Source organism: Neovison vison, chromosome 12, assembly GCF_020171115.1.
Source record: "Neovison vison isolate M4711 chromosome 12, ASM_NN_V1, whole genome shotgun sequence".
Classification (NCBI taxonomy): domain Eukaryota; kingdom Metazoa; phylum Chordata; class Mammalia; order Carnivora; family Mustelidae; genus Neogale; species Neogale vison.
In genome coordinates, this window is record NC_058102.1 from 141,701,009 (window position 1) to 141,721,483 (window position 20,475).

At 46.6% G+C, this 20,475-nt stretch overlaps 1 protein-coding gene across 1 annotated transcript in view; it reads right to left on the bottom strand.

Moving 5' to 3' along the window:
- Positions 1-15,151, bottom strand: part of ITIH2 (inter-alpha-trypsin inhibitor heavy chain 2) — a 36,928-nt gene extending 21,777 nt beyond the window's left edge. Inside the window, exons 1-9 of the mRNA XM_044226820.1 lie at positions 14,981-15,151; positions 13,579-13,653; positions 11,972-12,004; positions 9,922-10,091; positions 6,946-7,050; positions 6,044-6,206; positions 3,943-4,050; positions 3,189-3,317; positions 1,670-1,786 (exon numbers count right to left, since the gene is read on the bottom strand). Of these exons, the coding sequence (XP_044082755.1) occupies positions 1,670-1,786; positions 3,189-3,317; positions 3,943-4,050; positions 6,044-6,206; positions 6,946-7,050; positions 9,922-10,091; positions 11,972-12,004; positions 13,579-13,653; positions 14,981-15,064 (984 nt within the window). The 5' untranslated portion in view covers positions 15,065-15,151. The remainder of the gene's footprint in view (positions 1-1,669; positions 1,787-3,188; positions 3,318-3,942; positions 4,051-6,043; positions 6,207-6,945; positions 7,051-9,921; positions 10,092-11,971; positions 12,005-13,578; positions 13,654-14,980) is intronic.
- Positions 15,152-20,475: the final 5,324 nt, after the last annotated feature.

Sequence of the window (20,475 nt, forward strand, 5' to 3'; positions counted from 1 at the left end):
AACATGCCTGGCACACTCTGACTCAGAGCTATTGTCCTGGCTGTCCCTGCTGCTACAGAGGTCTGCCCCGGAGAGCTGCATGCCTTCCCCCACACCTTCTAAGGGGTTCGTTCCTCAAGCCCTTCTCAACAGAAGCACCTACTTAGACAGCAAACCTATCTAAAATCTTAATTCCCTCCCTCCCTGCAGCTGGCATTCCTGATTCCTAATACGCTCTTCTAAAAACAAACCCACAAAAAACCCTGAAAACATTTCTTGTAATACCACAATTGAAGATACCTTCATTTTTTATTTTTTGTAAAGAGTTTATTTATTTATTTTAGAGAGAGAGAGCACGGAAAGGAGCAGAGGCAGAGGGACAAGTAGACTCTGTGCTAAGCGGGGAGCTGGACGTGGGACTCCATCTCCCAACCCTGAGATCATGACCTGAGCTAAAACCAAGAGTTGGATGCTTAACTGACCAAGCCATTCAGGCACCCCAAAGATACTTTTAAATGACTTATTATGTTTATTGTTTATTCTCTGTCCCCATCTTCTCATAGAATGTAAGCTCTATAAGCTTCCTTTGGGGAAGGATGGGTTTTTTAAATGCTTTTGGTCAATTTTTTTTTTAACTGATGAGCCGTGTGCCTGACGCACAGTGGGCGCTTAATATATATTTGTTACATGCACCAAAGAAGGAAGGAAAGAGTGAGTACATGGCTGTATTAGAGCAGAGATTCTCAAGGGAGGGCAACTCTACCCCCAGGGGACATCTGGTAACATCTGAAGGCATTTTTGATTGTCATGACTAACGGGGTGTGTGCTAGAGGCAGCCAGTAGGTCAAAGCCGGGAATGCTGCTGAACATCCCACCACACACAGATCAGTCCCTACAACAAAGAATCATTTAGTCCCAAATGTCAGCAGTGCCACTGTTGGGGAACCTGGCATTGTAGTTTAATGTCTTGTCCTCCTTTTAGATCCTAGAACATGATGAACACTTGGGTGGTCAGAAATGATTAGTCAATGAATGAATGGATGGATAGATGGATGATTGGTTAGTTCATTGTTCAAATTGGTTGGATGGATGGGTTGATGGATAAAATAAGAAATGTCCTGGGCGCCTGGTTGGCTCAGTGGGTTAAGCCGCTGCCTTCAGCTCAGGTCATGATCCCAGGGTCCTGGGATCGAGTCCCTCATCGGGCTCTCTGCTCAGCAGGGAGCCTGCTTCCTCCTCTCTCTCTCTGCCTGCCTCTCTGCCTACTTGTGATCTGTCTCTGTCAAATAAATAAAAAACATCTTAAAAAAAATAAGAAATGTCCTCATTTGTTCTGTAGAAAGGCACCTCCATTTAATCCTGGATTAGCCTCTATTGAACTCCAACCTGGGAAGACAAGAGATGGGATGGCCACCCTCAAGAATTGTGGTGTAATCGGAAGAGATTTCAAAGTAGCTCATGCACAGTGCAAGGGGATAAAGTAAAACAGATGGAAGAATAAGACTATGAAGCAGAAGAGTGATCCCAGGGAGAAGGAAGGGAGATGGCATTTTTCAGGGTGGTGAGTCAGCTTGAGCTGACCGCGATGAGGCCTGGGGGAAAGGCATGCTGAATGTCTGCCATGTTCGGAGGCGATCAAAGATAGTGGGGAGCCCTGAGCACCCCTACCAACCAACAAGAAGGTACTTACTTGTTTCATTTTTATTCCCCACATAGAGCCACTGACATCAATGACAAAGAGGATGTTTTTGGGAATTGGGTCCAGGTTTTCCGGAGCAAAGAAGTGGACAAAATATCCATTAAATACCTGGAAAACAGAACACACGGTTTAGCATGCAGGAAGATGGGGCTCCAGGGGCTAGGAGAGAAAAGACGAGCCGCAGGGAGCAGGAGGCACGCTGGTCCTAAAGGGAAGCTCAGTGTCCATCTACATCTCGCATCCTTCCTGCTCTCTCCGACCCCTCTCCTAGGAAGCCAAGCCTTCTGGGTAGTTGTACTCCCCAGGGCATTTCTCTTTGCTCCCCTCCATCCACCCAGTCTCCATGGAGAGCCTGCCTTCCAGGCACCCTGCTAGCCAACAGCCAATCAGGCAGAGTTTCTGCCCTCACAGGGCTCACAGGCCCACCCAGGATCCAGATGAGTAAAGAGACCGCAGCAGGGTGTTACATGCCGTGATCACAAAAACAAAGGGACGCTGAGAAGGCCCAGTGCACGTGTATCTGGCTCGGATGGGGGACTCCTTCCCACAGAAATGGAATGTACACTGGGCTTGAGCGTGAGTTTGGAGTTGGTCTGCCAGTGTGGGCCTGGGGCAGAGTTGGCGGGTGCAGGTAGGAGTGGGGGTTCCAGACCAGGGTGAGAAAATATGGCACACTAGGCATGCTGTAAGTGGTTCAGGGCAACAAGGGCTACAGAATTCAAGAATTCAAGGAATTAGAGTGGAGAGTCAGCATGACAGATCACGAAGGACCTTTATCAGCCCTCTAGAAAGTTTAGATAGTTCTCAAAGCTATTATAGGGCCACTCTGGCTAGATTCGGGATCGCCGTCTTTGCTTCTGCTCTACACTCTAATGCCTGGCTCCCCTCATTCTCTTTCCACTGTCCTTTGGTCACCTCTAGTTCCAGGCCACAATATCTTTGACCCTTCTGCTGCCGGTGAATGTGTAGCTGTGGACACTTCTCTACCCCCCTGTCCTGGACAGAAGCACGGGCTTTCGGATACCCTCTAAGGGCTCTTACCTCAGCACAAGGGAAACACAGACATACACCTAAGACACGACAAGAGGGGGAAAGAAACAAGAAATCTCACAGTGAACACTGGACCTGGAATTTGCCACCAGCCCAGATCTTTCTCTTGCTTGTTCCGTCCACCCAGGCCCATAGCTTCTCTACTTTCTTTGACAATTTAACAGCAAAGGGCCTACATAGTTTACCCCAAACTCCCATTTTGTGATGTTCTTACTGTACTTCATATAAGGCCTCGAAGTACCCTTCTGGGACAAGGACATGAAACTCTCAATGACGCTCCATTTGGTTTTCTTGACATGGAAGGTTGAGGCTTAGTAACACTTAGGGAAGTAGGATTTTAGTCCCTTCTCTGTAACCACCTCGGCAGCTCGGAGCCACCCCAAAGCCAGGGAGTGTGTTCCACAAGAACCCTTTGTTTGGCCTCAGCATGGTGATTCTCCTCAAGACTGTTGTCCCCCACCTCGAGTTCCCCGGCTTTCTCTTCTCTGTTTACGTCATACATCACCACCAGCTCTCCGTCCACCGCAGTCTCAGGGCAGCTGGCGCATTTTCTTTGCTGTGCCACAGACGGCTTGAAGGACACATGTGCCTGGAAAGAACAGGGACATCAGAGCCCAGTCTCCGCACTCTCCCTCCCGAGACGGAGGGCTGACACCTTCCTGTGCACACAGGTGGAGAAGTCTTGCCCGTGGCTTGATGGCCAGCCCACACCCAGGCAACACCAGAAGTCCCATTCCCAATGCAAGGGACAATGGCCGGGCATGTGAAGGGGTGCTGCTGCCCAGATCGGAGAACTTCTTAAGACACTCAAAGAACTTCTCCCTTCCCCCATGAGAGAGATGGCAACCAGCGCAAGAATTTGTGAAAGGGCTCCTAGAGGAGTTTGACCCTTCTGCTGCTGATTATCATTGTTCAGGAAGCAAAGAGAATTAAGCTGAACATCTCTTGCTGGGACTAATGAAAATCCGCCACATGTTATGTGGAAACTGTCTTTTAACAACAGTCAAGCACATGACTTGAGGGGAATGGGGACCCAAAAGGGACAGTCACTGGTCCAAATGCAAGGAAACGATAGATTTTTCTCAAGGATCTCTGTTCCTTCACATAGTTCACCACCTGACTGCTTTTTTTGTTCCCCGGAGCCCAGGACAAGCAAAAAGCCCCCGAGCTAGTGACCACTGAAGAGTCCTAGCAACACGCAACACTTACGATACCTTCTGGCGTCCTTTAGATATGACTGGAACACCATCAAAATGGCCATCAAACGTGTCAGGAACATGGAGAAATTTTATTCCCTGAGGTTCAATAACCCACACGTCTACCTAGAGATGGGAGAGAAAATTACTCAAAGCTTCAAGATATCTTTCAAGGCTTTTTGTGAGCACAAAGTACCATGACTACATCCTCTGTTCTCATCTCCAGGCTTTCCCAGAGGTGACCCTACACGGTTCCCTGATCACCTCGGCACCTTCCTTAAGTGCCCTGGGATCTCATTCATCTATCCACAGGGGTTGAAGACCCCTTGGGCAACCCAGGGCTCCTCTTCTCTTGCTTCATTCCTCTGGGTTTCATTTGCCATCTTTATCTTATTCTATCATTGTTGTTTATAAGAACATTCATGCTGTCAAAGGAAACAAAAGAAGGAAAGCCACTGGGAAATGATTCTACTCTTAGTCTCTGGGTCTGTCCACCAAGGACCAGGGCCTTTTCCTTCCTTTTCTGTCTATGTGCTTTGAACAGGGCCAAGCAGGAGGAAATAAATCCCTTTGGGTGAATCTTGGACAAACCATAGTCATGACTTTCGTTTCTCTCTATGGACTCGAAGTTCTCTGATAAGCACTTCACATGTACAAACTCAATTAACTCTTACTGATGCTCTTGTTATCTGTTTTATTTGCTATTGCTTATTTTATGGATGAAGAAACAGACTCAGAGTAACCTGGCTTGGAAGTGGCTGAGCCAGGCTTCAAACCCAGGGCCCAAGCTCCTCATACTTTCTACCCTGCTTCCTGACTTTCAATAGCTTATGCTCTGTCTTTTCAGTTGACTTTGCCACACTATCCTCTAGTTCCAGGCCACAATATCTTACTTGTTTTTTCATGAGATTTCCCAGCTTTGGCACACACCCACTTAAATGTGGGGCCATCAGATGGAGCCCTGTGCACACTGGTTTCCTTACTACCTCTTCCTCATTTAGGATCATTTATAACACTGATGAGTTCTCTCTCCTTTGGAAGTCCCTGGCTTTGGAATCACATCAAATTTTTCTCTGATTTTTATTTTTTTAAAGTAGGCTCCATGTCCAGCATGGAGTCCAGTACAGGGCTTGAACTCACGACTCTGAGTTCAAGTCCTGAGCTGAGATCAAGAATCGGATGTTTAACCAACTGAGCCACCCAGGTGTCCTTCCATTTTTTTTTTTCAATCTGCTTTCATAAAATCATGGACATTTGTTTAAGCAGAGCTAACACTTTCTTTCTTGGTTATTACAAATTCCAGAATAAGATGTGAGCTTAATTTGCCCCCAAGATTCCCATTAGCTCCAGTTTCTCCATCTTGGTAAGAACTAAATCTACAGAGAATCAGGTAGATTAGATATCCCAGGACAGTCTGACCCAGGCATTTTGGGTAGTTGATTGAGTAGCTCCTGGGGGAAAGGGAGAAAAGCCAGGGAGTTGCAGCAAACTGGGTACACTGTATTCATTCTTCCATAAGGTTCTACCTACAAACAAGTAGGCTACTCAGGACAAAGTTCAGTCTCTCCTTAAGAGCATAAAAATGGAAAGAGGACCTTTTCCCTAGTGTCACAGAAGCTATTAGCAGTCCTGAGCTCAATTTGATGCAGACATGGCCCCCAAATCTGGTAAAACACTATGCTTTGGGGATGTGTACCCAAGGTCCCATAGCTGGTTCATTGACTGGTTGGGACCAGTCCATGGAGGCCTTGAGTCACTTGCCATATTTGTTGGCGTTTCTGCAAGAAACTAGCTTTGGGAGTTGGAATAAAATATTTTTCCAAGATTTGATAACACCTGGATTTCAGACTTTGGTCCTCCAAAACTGTGAGAAAATGAATTTCCATTGTCTTAAGCCACCCAGGCTGTAATCAGTTGTGGCAGCAAAGCTAGGAAATCAGGAGCTGAGCCCGCACTGGAGTCGGGCAGGAAGCGTCCTGGTGGACTCCAAACCCATCACCGTGTTGCTGGCTTGCACGCACCCGACGCCACAAAGAGCGGAGAGCAGCAGCAGGTGTAAATCGGGGCCGGGAGCCATCAGTGGATGGGGTCACTGCGCGCCCTGCGAGTCCCGGCTCACCTCCAAGTGTCTGGCCAGTCGCCCCGGCTGCAGATGGAGCCTGTGTTCGTAGGATCCCAGCCTCCTCCACTTCACTTCCTGGTAGTGAAGTTCAAATTGCACCTTCGCTCCAGGGGGGACGTTTACTTCGGTTTTGAAGTTTTCCATATCCAGAGCCCTGCTCCTAGAGGTTTAACCCCCCAGCATGAGTCAGCGCGTGCACGACGGAGGACAAGACACCACATCCATGCAGAGGGCACCCAGGCTTTTGTGGGCCATCGGGGCTGCTCAGGGGTTTACAAAAATGAAGAGGAGGTACGATCGAGATCACTGAAACTTCTAGGGAACCTTAATTCTACCAACAGTTGGGTCTCCTGTCCTGCCTGATCTTTTTCCTCCAGAGCGTCTTAGAGACCTGAGTGTTGTCTGCAAGAAGCTCCCAGGGACGGATCCCTATTCCACACCGGGACCTTGACACGTGTCATTTCTGACACGACAGCTCTGCAGGATGGATAGCAACACGCTCGTTTTCCAGACGATAACAAATGAGGCTACGAGATTACTAGTAACCGGCTCAAGACAACTTGGCCACCTAGGCGTGGGGGCGGGGCTCAAACCCAAACTGATCATTCCAGGGACAGCCCCCATTTCCTCCACTGCATTGAAGGCTCATTCTATAGATTCTTTGCATCTTTGACTCTCTTCAGGAAGGAGCAATTTAAGATCCCATCAGGCGGAATATGTATTTCCAGTGTAAGCCCCTGTTTAAATACGTTACTTATAAGGTTCACTGTGATCATTGCTTGAGGTGTTTGGTTTTAAAGAGGAAATGGCAGATTATCAAACGAGGCTGATTTGAGATTGGGAATTGCACGGAAGCAGCTAGTGGCTGAGACTTTGACCTGCGCTGGCTCAGCCCTTACCTCACCAGCCCTGCCGTCTTGCCTTTGGCTCTGGCCTGGGCGTAGAGCGCGCGACCCACGGTCTTCTCCTTAATGGAACTAGTGAATGTCGTGCCGTCCACAGTCCTAAAAAAATGACAGGAGGCCCCTGAGTTGTTGAATTTTTCCAAGCAGTAGTTTCAACCAACAAACGAACAAACAACCCAGCCAGGTGGGTTTAATGAATGCTGGCAACTATCACTGTGAACCTAGAAGAAGTGAGAAGAGGGGACATCTGCCCACCTCCTAGTCTGGAGCCCCTCAATCTGAGAGTGTCACTTGAGAGACAGGCACCTGTCCTACAAGCTTCCCCTCAGGCTCTGTTGCTTGTGTTTAAAATTGTTCCTCATTTTAGAGTTTTACCCTTCAGATTAAGCGTTGTTCTTTTTGGGTAACCTCGTGAATGACAAATATGGCGAGGAGCGGTGACAGATAAATCACCAGTTATCTAGCTCACGTTTTTTAGAAGATGATTCTAATAGCCCGCGGGCTCATACTCTCCAGCAAGGGTGGAAAAGAGTGAGGGAAGACGGAAGGAGGTGCTGGGGAATCCCTCTGCAAATTTGGGTTTACTCCTCTAACATCTCCCTTAGGGACCTCTGACTTCCCTTTGCAACTCCATCTCTACCTACCTTATTTTAGGTGGCTGTCATTTAATGAGTTCCAAGTAATGATGGGTCAGAGCCATCGAATTACAGAATTTCAGAAGTAAAATGGACCCCATGGCCTTCAAATGGACAGGATCTCTCACCATGTGAAGAATGCTAGACGTTCTGCAGTGTGGGGGCTAATTTCCTGTCCCAAGTGCCAGAGCTATGCCTGGTGAGGCTCACTTGAAGGCCACCTCTTTCGATGAGAAGTCAGTGCTAGGAGAAGGTGACTTGTTCAAGGTCACACAGTTGGTCAGAGATGGAGCTAGAAGTAGACCCCACATGTCTAGGTCCGTACTATTCCCATCACCCATACTCAGGTTCAAAGACCAAGGAGTCTTTGAAATAAAAGGAAATTGTCTTCAATGGGAGAATATTTGGAATCTTGATAAGCAAAAAAGCAGAAGAAACATTTTGAATAGAAGATATATTTTGTGCAATTCATAGGAAATTGCGATGATCAAGTTGGCTACCTTCTCGGGTCTTATAAATTCAGCCCTGAGTTAAGGGAGACCAACATAAATATACCTGTTGTAATTCTATCTTTTGTCACCTCAAACCTTCTATGACATGAGATGGAGAAGAAGAAAAGGATAAAGGAAAACAGAAAGAAGCAGTATCTAGAATAAATTCTGGTTATGTGGCTTCAAAATTAAAATGCATTATAATAGTTCTAAATATACTTTTTCAGACATAGTGTCATCTAATGCCACTACATAGAATCTCTTCTTTCTACATTTTCTTTTTTAGAACAGACTGCCTAAAATTTTTTTGAAAAACAAATTTCTAAGCCAATTAAAGGATACCAACTCAAAGTCACCTAATGCCCTTTTCCCACCTACTTTGTTTTGTTTAGAAAATATAGTTAATGTGTTCTGTAGTTTTCAGAAGAAGACATTTTTAGAATCTATTCACAGTTATTGCTGGTTACCTTGGTGGATGAAAGACCAAAACAGATGAGAAGTAACTCAATCGAATGCCTTAGTGAAAAAAAAAAAAAATAGCCAGGCTATATGCAGAGCCTTGTGCTCTGTTCTAGGTAACATGGACAGGACACGGCCAGACAGAACACACTCTGGGGATGGCTGTGTAAATGGTCGGGGGTAGAAAGCCATCCAAATATTTGGAAGAACATGGGGTGTTTAGCTTTGATGCATAAAGCCACCGAGCGGGACAAGATAAGTGGCCTCACTTTTTAAAAAGCACTGGAGTGGGGGCGCCTGGGTAGCTCAGTGGGTTAAAGCCTCTGCCTTCGGCTCAGGTCATGATCCCAGAGTCCTGGGATCGAGCCCCACGTCGGGCTCTCTGCTCAGCAGGGAGCCTGCTTTCCCCTCTCTCTCTCTCTCTGCCTGCCTCTCTGCCTACTTGTGATCTCTGTCTGTCAAATAAATAAATAAATCTTTAACCAAAAAAAATAATAATAATAAAAAAAAGCACTGGAGTGGCTGAGAAATATTTTTAATTATGGAAATCTTCGGACAAAAAAATAGAATAATAGAAGAAACCTCCATGAAGCCATGCCTGAACCACACCATTATGAGTACTCAGCCTGTCTCACTTTCCCTCTACCCCGCCTTCTCCTTCTTGATTATTCTGAAGCCAATCTCAGACAGCATACCATTTCACCCTCGAACACTTCAGGATGTATTTTGCAGAGAATTAGGAAAAAAAAATTTTGTGAGTGGAACCAGAGTCACTGGGTAGAAACGGAACAGATTTCAGTGAAGTATGAGAAATAATTCTAACAGACCTGTCAATCATTGAGTGGATTGCTCTGGAAAGGAGTGAGTTCATCATTAAGGAGATATTCAAGTCAAGCCTGGATAAGGCACTTGTCCTCGGTGTAACAGAGGAATTCAATCACTGGACAGATGATTGGATTTAATCAGTGGTTCTCATGTTTTTTTTCCCCATAGAGAAGCATATGACAGGTGACGCGGAACGGCTCTGCACTCCATATATGGTTTCCCATAAGCCACCGCAAATTCATGTATTTCTCCCCGCCCCTCGCACTCCATCCCCCACAAGAAAGCAGATTAAAATGCAAGTAAGTGTTGTTACCGGAGAGACAGCTTGGTTGCTTTAATTTATCAGACACCAGAAGCAAATCATTCCCAAATTCTGATATTTTGAACAGACACAAATCATGGGGACCCAGCCCACGACGACTCTTGACCTCCAGTGGGTCCACAGCTCTGAGAGTGAGAACCAGTGGAGCAGTTGGCCATTAAGGAACATTCGAACTCTGAGGGGTTGGGGTCTATGAGTAGAGCATACCCAGTTTCTAGTCTACATAGGGATTACTCACATGGAAAAGTTGGAGATGAAGGCTCCTTTGGGAATCTGAACGTCAAACACCGCGTTCTGAGGCTCTGGGGAGTTGTTCACCACTTTGGTCTGGATGACGGTGCTGGCCATACGAGAAGTAATGGTGGACTGCACTTTATAGCTATAAAGAGTCACTTGATCAACCTCTTCCTGTAATTGGCAAGAAAGCACAGGGGTCTCAGAGCAAAATTACCCATAATTCTACCACATATTTTGTGGTGAGAGCATTACATCTTTTTTTTAAATTAAATTTATTTATCTTCAGCATAACAGTATTCATTATTTTTTCACCACACCCAGTGCTCCATGCAAGCCGTGCCCTCTATAATACCCACCACCTGGTACCCCAACCTCCCACCCCCCCGCCACTTCAAACCCCTCAGATTGTTTTTCAGAGTCCATAGTCTCTCATGATTCACCTCCCCTTCTAATTTCCCCCAACTCCCTTCTCCTCTCTAACTCCCCATGTCCTCCATGCTATTTGTTATGAGAGCATTACATCTTATTATGAATAATTCTCAGGCACTGGCGAGCATATAACTCAGATAGTATTAAACATTCTCCTAACTTGGAACCCTCCCTCCCAGGCAGAAGCCTGCCTTTGTTTTGAAATAGCTTGAGATGCCCTTCAGCTCTGAGTCTAACATGCAAATACCAGTAGAAAATGGTTGTGAGACACAAGATTGGATTGAGAAAGTTCAGGAAATAACTTCAAAAGCAGGACCCTAAGCCAGAAGAAAGGATAAGGATAGCAGGGTTTTAGGGGACCTTGGCTGTATCTCCAGAGGGGGGCAAAGCCAAGGGTACAGCGGGATGGAAAGACGCATGTCGTCCCCATATTGCTATCTTCCTTCTTCCATCTTTTTTTAAAAAATAATTTTATTTATTTATTTGATAGAGAGAATGAGAGAGGCAGGGCATAAGCAAGGGAGCCACAGAGGGAGAGGGAGAAGCAGGCTCCCTGCTGAGCAGGGAGCCCAATGCAGGGGCTGATCCCAGGACCCCGGGATCATGACCTGAGCCAAAGGCAGACACTGAACCAACTGGGCCACCCAGGTGCACCTGCCTTCTTCCATCTAATCTGTTATGGTGCCATCTTCTCCCCATTCTCTTCTCCTTCACCCAATTAGAACAAAGTAGGACACACTGATGGGAGTGAGCAAAAACTGGAACGTGAAGGGAAAGTATCTTGTCGATGCCGTGACTGGTCCAGCTCTCTGGACCTCCTTTGCGAATCCTTCTGTCCTGATTTAAGGCAGCTCTGGCCTAACCACCTACAGGCCATCACTGTGCTGAAAGGCGACGTACCGGAAGCACTCATCTTTCAGGGGACGCCTGAGAACCCCAACGTCCTTCCGGGCGATGGCAGAGGTGACCCATCGGGTCTTGCTTTCTTCTCCAAAAGGATTTGCTTATTTCAGTACTAGGCGTCATCCCCAAAACTCTGTCAGCTTTTCAACCCCGTAACAGCCAGCTCACCTCAGACTAAGACCAAAGTCCAGGCTGAGTTACTTGGCCTTTTTACCCCTTAAATCCGTGCTTCTCGTGGTTTCTGTCTATTGAGAGCAGGAAGCCAAAGGAAAGCACTTCCTTTTGTGTTTTCTTGATGCAGGGAGGACTTCTTTGAACATCTCAGGGAATTGGACCATTTCATGTTCGGAAACTCCTTTCCCACCCTGTCCACCCCTTCCCCCCAAATCCTCTGGGTGTCATATTCTAAATTAAAATAGCTATATTGGAATGAATATGTACGCTTGGGTGAAACCTAGGTTTTTCGGCAAAACTTGAGAGAATAGAGAGAAAGGACATTTTTCAGTTCCTGGTGACATCTCTCCTAAGTATATACCATACACTCTTTCATGCTGAATTTCAGCCACACTTCCAAACAGAATTGGGCAAGAGGGTGTTTCGAAAGTCGGGTAAATGCTCTCAGGGCTAGAGACAAAGAGGCAGCCGTATTGATCTCCTGAGAATAGGTAACAGGAAAATCATTCGGTCATCAATTTTTAACAAAATCAAAGGAAACTCACCATCGTTTCTCCAGATTCTCCGGAAACACTTCTCTGTGAAAGGAAGGTAGACAATCATTTTTCAAAAGTGCATTACTTATTACCTAGGGGACAAAAACTGCTTTCTCTCAGTCAAAAAAAATTTTTTTTCCCCCTTCAACACTGAGCTACAATTCATTCACTGGAGCTGAGACATAAATGCCAAATATTCTTGAAAACTATATTCCCACTGGTGTGTTTCTTTGAATACATTTCTCAGCCACTTTGCAAGCACACCATTCTTTGATTATAATACTGGAACATGTACTTTTAAGTGAAAATATTCAACGGAACGCATGCTGAGTGGCCTATCTCCCCTTTCTTCGGTTTGACTGATTTTCTTATTTAGCTGAATAATAATCGGGATGCCCCAGGCTACCACAGGGCTCTGGACCTGCCATTTCCAAGGTCCATAATACATTTGTTCCCTCACCCCAGGAGTCATCCTTCAGATCTCAGTTTAGGGGGATTTTCTCCGTCAAGCTTTCTTACACCCACCCCCAAACTAAGGAAGCTTCTCTTATTAACTTTTCACGGCAACTGAGCTCTTCCTTCCAAGCAAGACAGTGGGGAAGCCCGTCTGTCTCCTCCATTGGATTGGGCTACATGAGGGTAGGGATTTTGAGGCATTTTCTCTTTGGGGTGGCCCTGGACTGGCACAGGGCAGGCGTGTGGAAAATCCTGCACGTTCACTGCTCTGCTAGGGAATTATCCACGCAAAGGACTGTCCTCTAGGCATGGAAGGCTGAGCTGGGTTTACAAGTGGGTGAACATCTAACGTCTGTGGGACTTTACCAGAGTAAGTCAGGTGCTGGATACGAGGCTAGCTAGCCTGACCTGACTTGGAGTGAATTGAGGTTTTAAGGAGTCTTATGTGACCTCGTGAGGTCAACAGTTGACTTCTTTTGAACTTTTTGAAAGTAATTCACAATGATGAAGTTTTCTCTCTTATGACTAGATGGCACGAGAGCCTGCCCATTGGGGTTTTGTATTATTGGTCTACAAGAAACCAGGACTTTCAGAAAGTTCAAAATTCTCACCCAAACAAAAGAAGTCATTGGTCGGCTTAGTGTTGCTTCCATAAACACCCCCTTTCTCAGCACGTGGGCTCCATGGGGGGAGAAGCCACACCCTTCCTGGCCTCCGGGAGAACTGGCCCCCAAGAATTAGAGGCTGCATCCCTGCTGTGGAATGACTTCAGGACGCAGCCTGGAACCTGGCCAGCCTCTCTGCTCTCTGAGCCTCTCCCCAGGGCAGCAGTGACTGCGGGGGTGGGGGGGTGTTGGGGGGAGGATGTGGGCTCAGTGGGCAGCATCTGCCACCACTGAGAGCAGCAATGCCCGCCTAAGAGGAAATCCTTCCTGATAAGACAGTGAACTCATCCCACCATCAGAGAATTTGAAGAAAACACATAGCCATCCATCCTTTAAGGAAATAAGGTGACCCATTCTGATAAAAAAAAAAAAAAAAGAAGAAGAAGAAGCTCCAAGAAAATCTAGCAGAAAGCATCTTAATCCTTCCCCTCCTTCATGATCTCTTTCACAATCTCTTTCTTTTATTTCCCCCTTGGAGACTAAGGCTTGTTGTACCTGATGCCTCCGGTTCTCTGGCACAAACTGAAACTTGCCTGGGGCCAGTTCCACAAGATCTCCGTATTCTGCAAACTTAAAAAAGAAAGTAGGTTTTTAAATTTCTATTAACAAAAAAGATCTAGAGGAAAGGAGGCGGGTAGGGACAGGCATAAGGGCATTCACTCTGTTTTTCTATCTTGTTTCCTATACCTTTGGGAAATCCTTTTTTTTTTTTTTTTAAACACAGTGACTTCTTTAATGTATTTATACTTGCTAGCTATGTCTCAGAGGTGAGTGCATGGAAGGTAGTCTCTTCAAATTTGTTGGATGAAGGAATGCACTTCTTAGTTTGCTGGAAGATGACGGGACTCAGAGGCCGGGGTCACAGTAACCCAGGGATCAGACTGCTCTACTGGATGGACCTCGGCATCAGCAAGAGCAAGATAAATGTGCCCATAGGTCTCCTCCAGTTAAAAATGTAGAAAAAGTGCTGCTGGGAAAGGAATACCAGTAAGAAGTGACTGAAAAAGCACAAACACGTTTGGGTGTCTTGGCTTGGATCCCCCATTCTGCCGGTGAGATTTCTAACACACTCTGGCGATTCTTAAGGTGTTGGAAAATAAGATCATGTCTAAGCAGACCGAGTGATTTTGTTTTTTCCTTTCCTGCAAATATGCATCCTGTTCTTTGGCATTTCTGTGGGTAAGCCACTCTGCAAGGATTACAAAGTCTCTGCACTTCCTAGGATGTTCCCATAACACACGTTCTTTTTCTGGCATCGAAATAGCTTTGGCATGACTTCCAAAATAGGTCCGTCCAAGACTTTCCTTAGGTGGGGGATGGCCGTGGGCCCTAAGTGTAAACCTTGGGCTCCCTGGAAAGAATCCCTGCACCCTGCCAGCCCACTTGCCATCTCCCCTCCCTAACAGCAATCTGGAAAGTGTCCTGATGACAGGACTTACTGCTCACGTAGGTAGGAAAGACAATGGTGCTTTGATAATGACTTTTCTTAGACTCCTCGTGCAAGAGTGATAACGATGTGTCGTCCTTGTCACAGCTAATAATTATTAAGTGCTTTCTAGTGCTTGCATTGTGCTGGGCAGTTTACATACGCCATTTAACTCCCCTAACCACCCCCGCCTTGGTTTGATCTATTATCCCCATTATTTAGGTAAGGAGTAGGCAGTTGTGTTCCAGAAATGTCGCACTGCGGGCCAGTCCATTGAATTTGACTGAATTCTCATGCAAAACCCATTAATGCTTTAAATGGTAAATACATATTGCAGTAATTCACCCTGCTCGGGTGAATCTTACCATAAATTTCCTTTCCCCACAGTACAAGGTCCTCAAACAGCAATAGCCACAGGCTATCCACTGAGCCTGGGTAGAGGCCCACAGCAAGTTTTCTGGGAGTACTTACTTCTGGAAGTCCACTGGTGGGGATCTCGAAGCCCTGTGTTCCAGAAACAAAGACGCAGAAGAGAAAGCACATGAGTCGATTCATTTTGCCCAGTGGCTTTGCCAAGCTCCCCGTGCGGGGTCCCGGCAAAACTCCGCTCCTCGCTGAACCTGGTTCAAAGGAACAACAGAAGGGTTCGTGTTTTAAAAGAAGAAAAAAAGAAGAAAGCCCTCAGACTTTGTTCAAAAACAGGACAAATATTTGTTCTGGAGTTCAAACTTGAGCTGTGGGGGTGGATCCGCCACCCGGAGGTTATCCAAACAGCCGAGCCAGAGGTAGGCCCTGGGCTGTGAGGACAAGTCAGGGTCAGATGGATGTGCTTCCTTCGGTTTTTGCTGATTTCTGCTCCTCTCAGAGTCAGAGCAACCCGGAGATCGGACCCAAGTGGGAAACTAGACAGGGAAACAGAGTCAGAGAGACAAGAGTCAAAGTGCAAAGTTTCTGGAAACGAAATCCTTCTGTTTCGATGAAAGCAGGAGAGGTTTAGCGAAAGGGGAAAAAGAAACTCCGTGGTGTTCTGAGCAAAGCTGGCGTTTTCCCCTCCTCTTTGATAACTAAGCAGCTACTGCCCTAGAGAACTGGACAGGCAGCTGGGCAGGACACGAAGACTTGCTGAAGAGCGTGTGTCTGAAACCAAGTCACGCTGGAAAAAATTAAGAAACACTGTGCGGAAAGGTCACTTCTCTTAAAAAGAGAAACCAAGAGATTAGTTTTTGTTGAGGCTGCCATTCCTAATCTAGAAAATTGGAGAATTTCATAAAAAAAAATTCCTGGAAGTAGCAAAATTGTTTAGCCAAACAGCAGGGTACAAGGTGAACCCACAAAATCCAAAAAGTCCTATCTCTCTTTATTAGTTAGTGGTTGCACCGGAAATAGGATGAAGTCCTTTTTTACTGGTTGTATCAAAAACATAGGAATTTAAGTCAGGGCAGAGATTTATAATAAGAAACATCTTAAATTCTGGTAAAAAGAAGGAAGCTATGCATAAATGGAGAACTGTATTCTTAAAATACTAATTGTTAATGCTGATAGTTAAAGGGACTAATAATTAAATCATCAGCTAAATTTATATATACTTATAAATTTATTTTTAAAAATCTTTTAAATCTTTTTAATTTTTAAAATCTTTTTAAAATGATTTTATTTATTTATTTGACAGACAGAGATCACAAGTAGGCAGAGAGGCAGGCAGAGAGAGAGGGGGAAGCAGGCTCCCTGCTGAGCAGAGACCTGTTGCGGGGCTTGATCCCAGGACCCTGAGACCATGACCTGAGATGAAGGCAGAGGCTTTAACCCACTGAGCCACCCAGGCACCCCAATATATATACTTTTAAAAAAATTTTTTATTTATTTGAGAGACAGAGAGAAAGAGAGAGAGAGCAGGGGCAGGAGGAAGGGCAGAGGTAGAAGGAGAAGCAGACTCTTCACTGAACAGGGAACCTGATGTGGGGCTTGATCCTGGGACGCTGGAATGGTGACCTGAGCCAAAGGCAAATGCTTAACAGACTGAGCCACCCAGGCACCCCAATTTACATATATAACTTTATAAAATATTGATGTCCCATAGTGTCCCGTAGAAGAGTTTATGGAACTTGGAAAACTCTATAGGATGAAAAGACAAAAGCCAAAGAAACATGGTTTTTAAACAGTAAGAATTATGCCCAGTTTTAGGTTTTAAAATACATTAAAAAGCAAAAGTTTTTTAAAAAATATGGTTTAGGAAAATAAAAAAATAAAAATAAAACATATGGTTTGGTGCTTTAAAATATTGATACTGTCCTGGCGATTCACAGACCTGTACCCATGGGGTTAATAATACGTTATATGTTAATAAAAAATAAAACAATTAATAATGAAAAATAAAATATTGATACTAATCAGTGAAATAAAATAGAGAGAATAAAATAGTGCAGAAATGCATGTCGTATAGAATATGCTATATAGAAACCTATAACAACAAAACATTAGGGAATGAATTCAGTCCTTAATACATGCTCCTGGAACAATTAGATAACGGTATGAAAAGGAGTTAACTTAATCCATACCTTCTACGATACATAACAAATTTAAATGGTTTGAAGAAGTTCATGTCACAAGCATAATGAAAACTGGGTAGGCTGCTATGTGATGGCTCTTCTTTTAGGCACTTAGAAAAGAAAAATGATAGAATGAGTAAAATATACATGATTAGCAAAACTAGTTAAGATAACTCAGACGGGTTAACTCAATCGGTTAAGCATCTGCCCCCAGCTCAGGTCCTTGGGATAGGGCTCCCTGCTCTTCTGGGAGTCTACTTCTCCTTCTGCCTCTGCCTCCCTCTTTCCCTTTGTCTCTTATGAATAAATAAATAAGGAAAATCTTAAAAAAAAAAAAAAAAGATTTACTAGGACTGGTGAAGCTGCAGCCTTCTTACTCCTCCTTTACAGAGGAAAGCAGGGAGGCTCAGAGAAGTCAAGTAAGTGACTCAGTGGCTGGAGGCATGATGGGAACCAGAGACCTGAGGCACCCTGCCCTGTCGCTGGCCAAGATGATGGCCTGGGGGTGCCTGGGTGGCTCAGTCAGTTGAGCCTCAGACTCTGATTCCGGCTGGGCTCCTGATCTAGAGATGGTGGTGCTGGGGAGTTGAGGGGTGTCATGGGATCAAGTCCTGAGGCAGGTTCCATGCTCAGTAAGGTCTGTTTCTCTCCCTGTGTCTTCCCTTCCCCCTGGCTTGTGAGCACACAAGGGCTCTCTTTCTCTCAAATAAATAAATAAATCTTAAAGAAAAAAGCGGGGAGGGGGGGGGAGAGGATGTTCTGGCTCCTGCCCACACAGGGGCACGCAGACCAGCGGAGAGATGATGCACAAGGAAATGCAGATTCGAGTACGCAGGTTAAAAATGCTCACACGGCATGAACGCGGCTTTAATTTACTATCAAACACGTGCCTTGATCCTCCCAGCTCGGCGGGGACGAGTTCCAGGACGCCCAGCGGAGGCCTGAAACCGCGGACAGTCCTGAGCCCTCCACCCAGTTTGGTCCTACATACGCGAACCTACCATAAAGTTTAATGTGTAAATTAGGCCCGGCAGGAGACGAACAACAGCTAATAACAGAATAGAGCGATTAGACCTGTACCCCTGGGGCAAACCATGCATTACATGTAAATAAAAATAATTAATAAAAAATAGAGCGATTACAACAATATAGTAAGAAAGGTTCCCTTAAACGTGGCCTCTCTGTTCTCTCTCTCCGAATACCGTAGAGCCCGGCCCTGACCCCGCCTTGCAAGGTCGGGGATGACAACGTGCCTCGGGGAGGACACGGAGGGGGACGCGTGCGTCGCGGCGCAGCGAGGGGCGGCCCGACCTTGCCACGTGGCCGGAAGACCGTCCTCTTCCAGACCGCGGTGGGGACCTGGGGAAGCCCCCGCGGAACCTGGGCCTCGGGACGAGAGGGCGCCGAGAGAATTCCGCGCAGACGCGATGACGGGTCCTGCGCGCGGTGCGGAAGCCGCGGGGACACCGACGGCCCCACACGCCGGGCGGCGCCGCGCGCCGCTGCGTCTCCCCGGGGAGCACCGGGGAAAGTGGGGACCACAGACCCCGAAGTCGTTGCCCCGCTGCCTCTGCTCCAGGGAGTAAGTTCCCGGGAAATAATACAAAGGGGAAAAAATCGAAAGGAAAACTGCATGCCCCGGAAATAGCGACGAGAAGGAATTGGCAGATGCTGGGGGATGGCGAAGAGAGCGGTTCCTTGGGCATGAATTCGATCGCGTTCCGTCGACACCCGCGGAGACTCGCAGTCCCGGACACCGACAGGACGCGGCGCGAAGGCGCGCGGAGGCAGGTGCGGCCGACGGCGTTGGAGACGCGGCTGCCCACCGCGCGGAGGGCAGAGACGGTGCTTCCATCCGGGCTAGAAGGGAGGCCTGGGTCTGGCCAGGCTGACGGCAGGACCATGCCCCTTGCGAAGTGAGCCTCGGGTGTGCAGAGGAACTGCGGCATTCGGGGCGCGGGGCCACCTCGGTCTGGCGGGAGATGGACACGGGGGCCCGGGCAGGACAGCCTGATACGCTGTGTCAAGGGGCTCTTGACTGGGCGCTGCGGGCAGTGGGGTCCGGTGGAGGATTTAGAGAAGGACCGAGTCGTGACGAAATCCACATTTTATAAAGATCACTTTGGGTGCGGCCGGGATGATGGACATGGAAGACGGGGCCCGGGGAGCTCCCGAGGAGGCTGGCCGTGCTCGCGCAGTGGACGGGCGCGAGGGTCTAACCGAAGGCAGCAGCGGTGGGGTCCGATCGGAAGATGCTCCCATGCCACGCTGTAGATGTACGTCGGTGGGCAAGTACGAGCTTTGATACCTAAGAGTGTAGATGCGGGGGGCGTCGGGGGGGCTCAGTCAGTTTAGCATCGGGCTCTTACCCTCAGTTCCGGTTGTGATCTCAGGGTCATGGGATGGAGACCATGTCAGACTCCGGGCTGGGTGTGGAGCCTGCTGAAGATTCTCTCTCTTCTTCTGCCTCTCTCTCTCTCTTTCAAAAAAAAAAAAAAAAAAAAAAGTATGTGCTATTATTGCTGATTAACGTTTAACAGCATGCAGATTAGTGAGGGCTTATATTTATAGCTACAAAAAAATGTGTAAGTTCACAAACAGCCAAGAAATCTTGGCGACTAAAACGTCATGTCTGGGTGGAGGGTTTATGGACGATTTATTGTTTCTTCTTTAGGGTAGTGGTTAAGAGCATCGGGCTTTGGAGTCTGTCTCCCTGTGTTCGTAATTCTGGTTCTTTCCGTGGGAACCCACGGAGTTAATCCCCTGGCTTGAACATGGATATCTGGGGGACGTTTATTCAAATGCCCAGGAAGGACAGACGCAGGTGACACGTGCACATCTGGGTTAAGTGGGGGCTGGGAAGCCCCTTAAGGAACATCGCAGGGGAGTCACTAAGCCACGCTTGGTGGCTGCCACGTATCTACCGGAAGGGGCAGCTCTGAGAAGGGGGCTTCTTCAGCCCTCCTTCATAGCATCCTGTCACTGACTTTCTGAAGGGCCTTGGAGGTACCACAGAAATTCAAAGAATAAGTTTTAAACACACAAAACAATAGTATTGAATTGTTTAGAAATGTATACCCATGCAGGAAAACTAGGAAAATGTGCATTAGAATAATACGTATGCATTTTCAGGGATGGTTTCCCAGCAGAGGGAGGGAGAAAGGGAAGGAGGAGACGTCGGGAGCAGCCGGCTTTATTTCTTAGAAAAAAGAACTTGAAACACAGGTGAAAAATATTTGGAAATGTTTATTGTTTCATATATATATATATATATATGCTTATGTATGCATATTTTTAAATTGTGATAAAAACACAGAGCATAAATTACTCCCTTAACCATTTTTTTAAAAAGATGTTACTTATTTATTTGACAGAGAGAGAACCTTGTCCTTGTGTAGGACAGGCTGGCTCAGCTCTGTG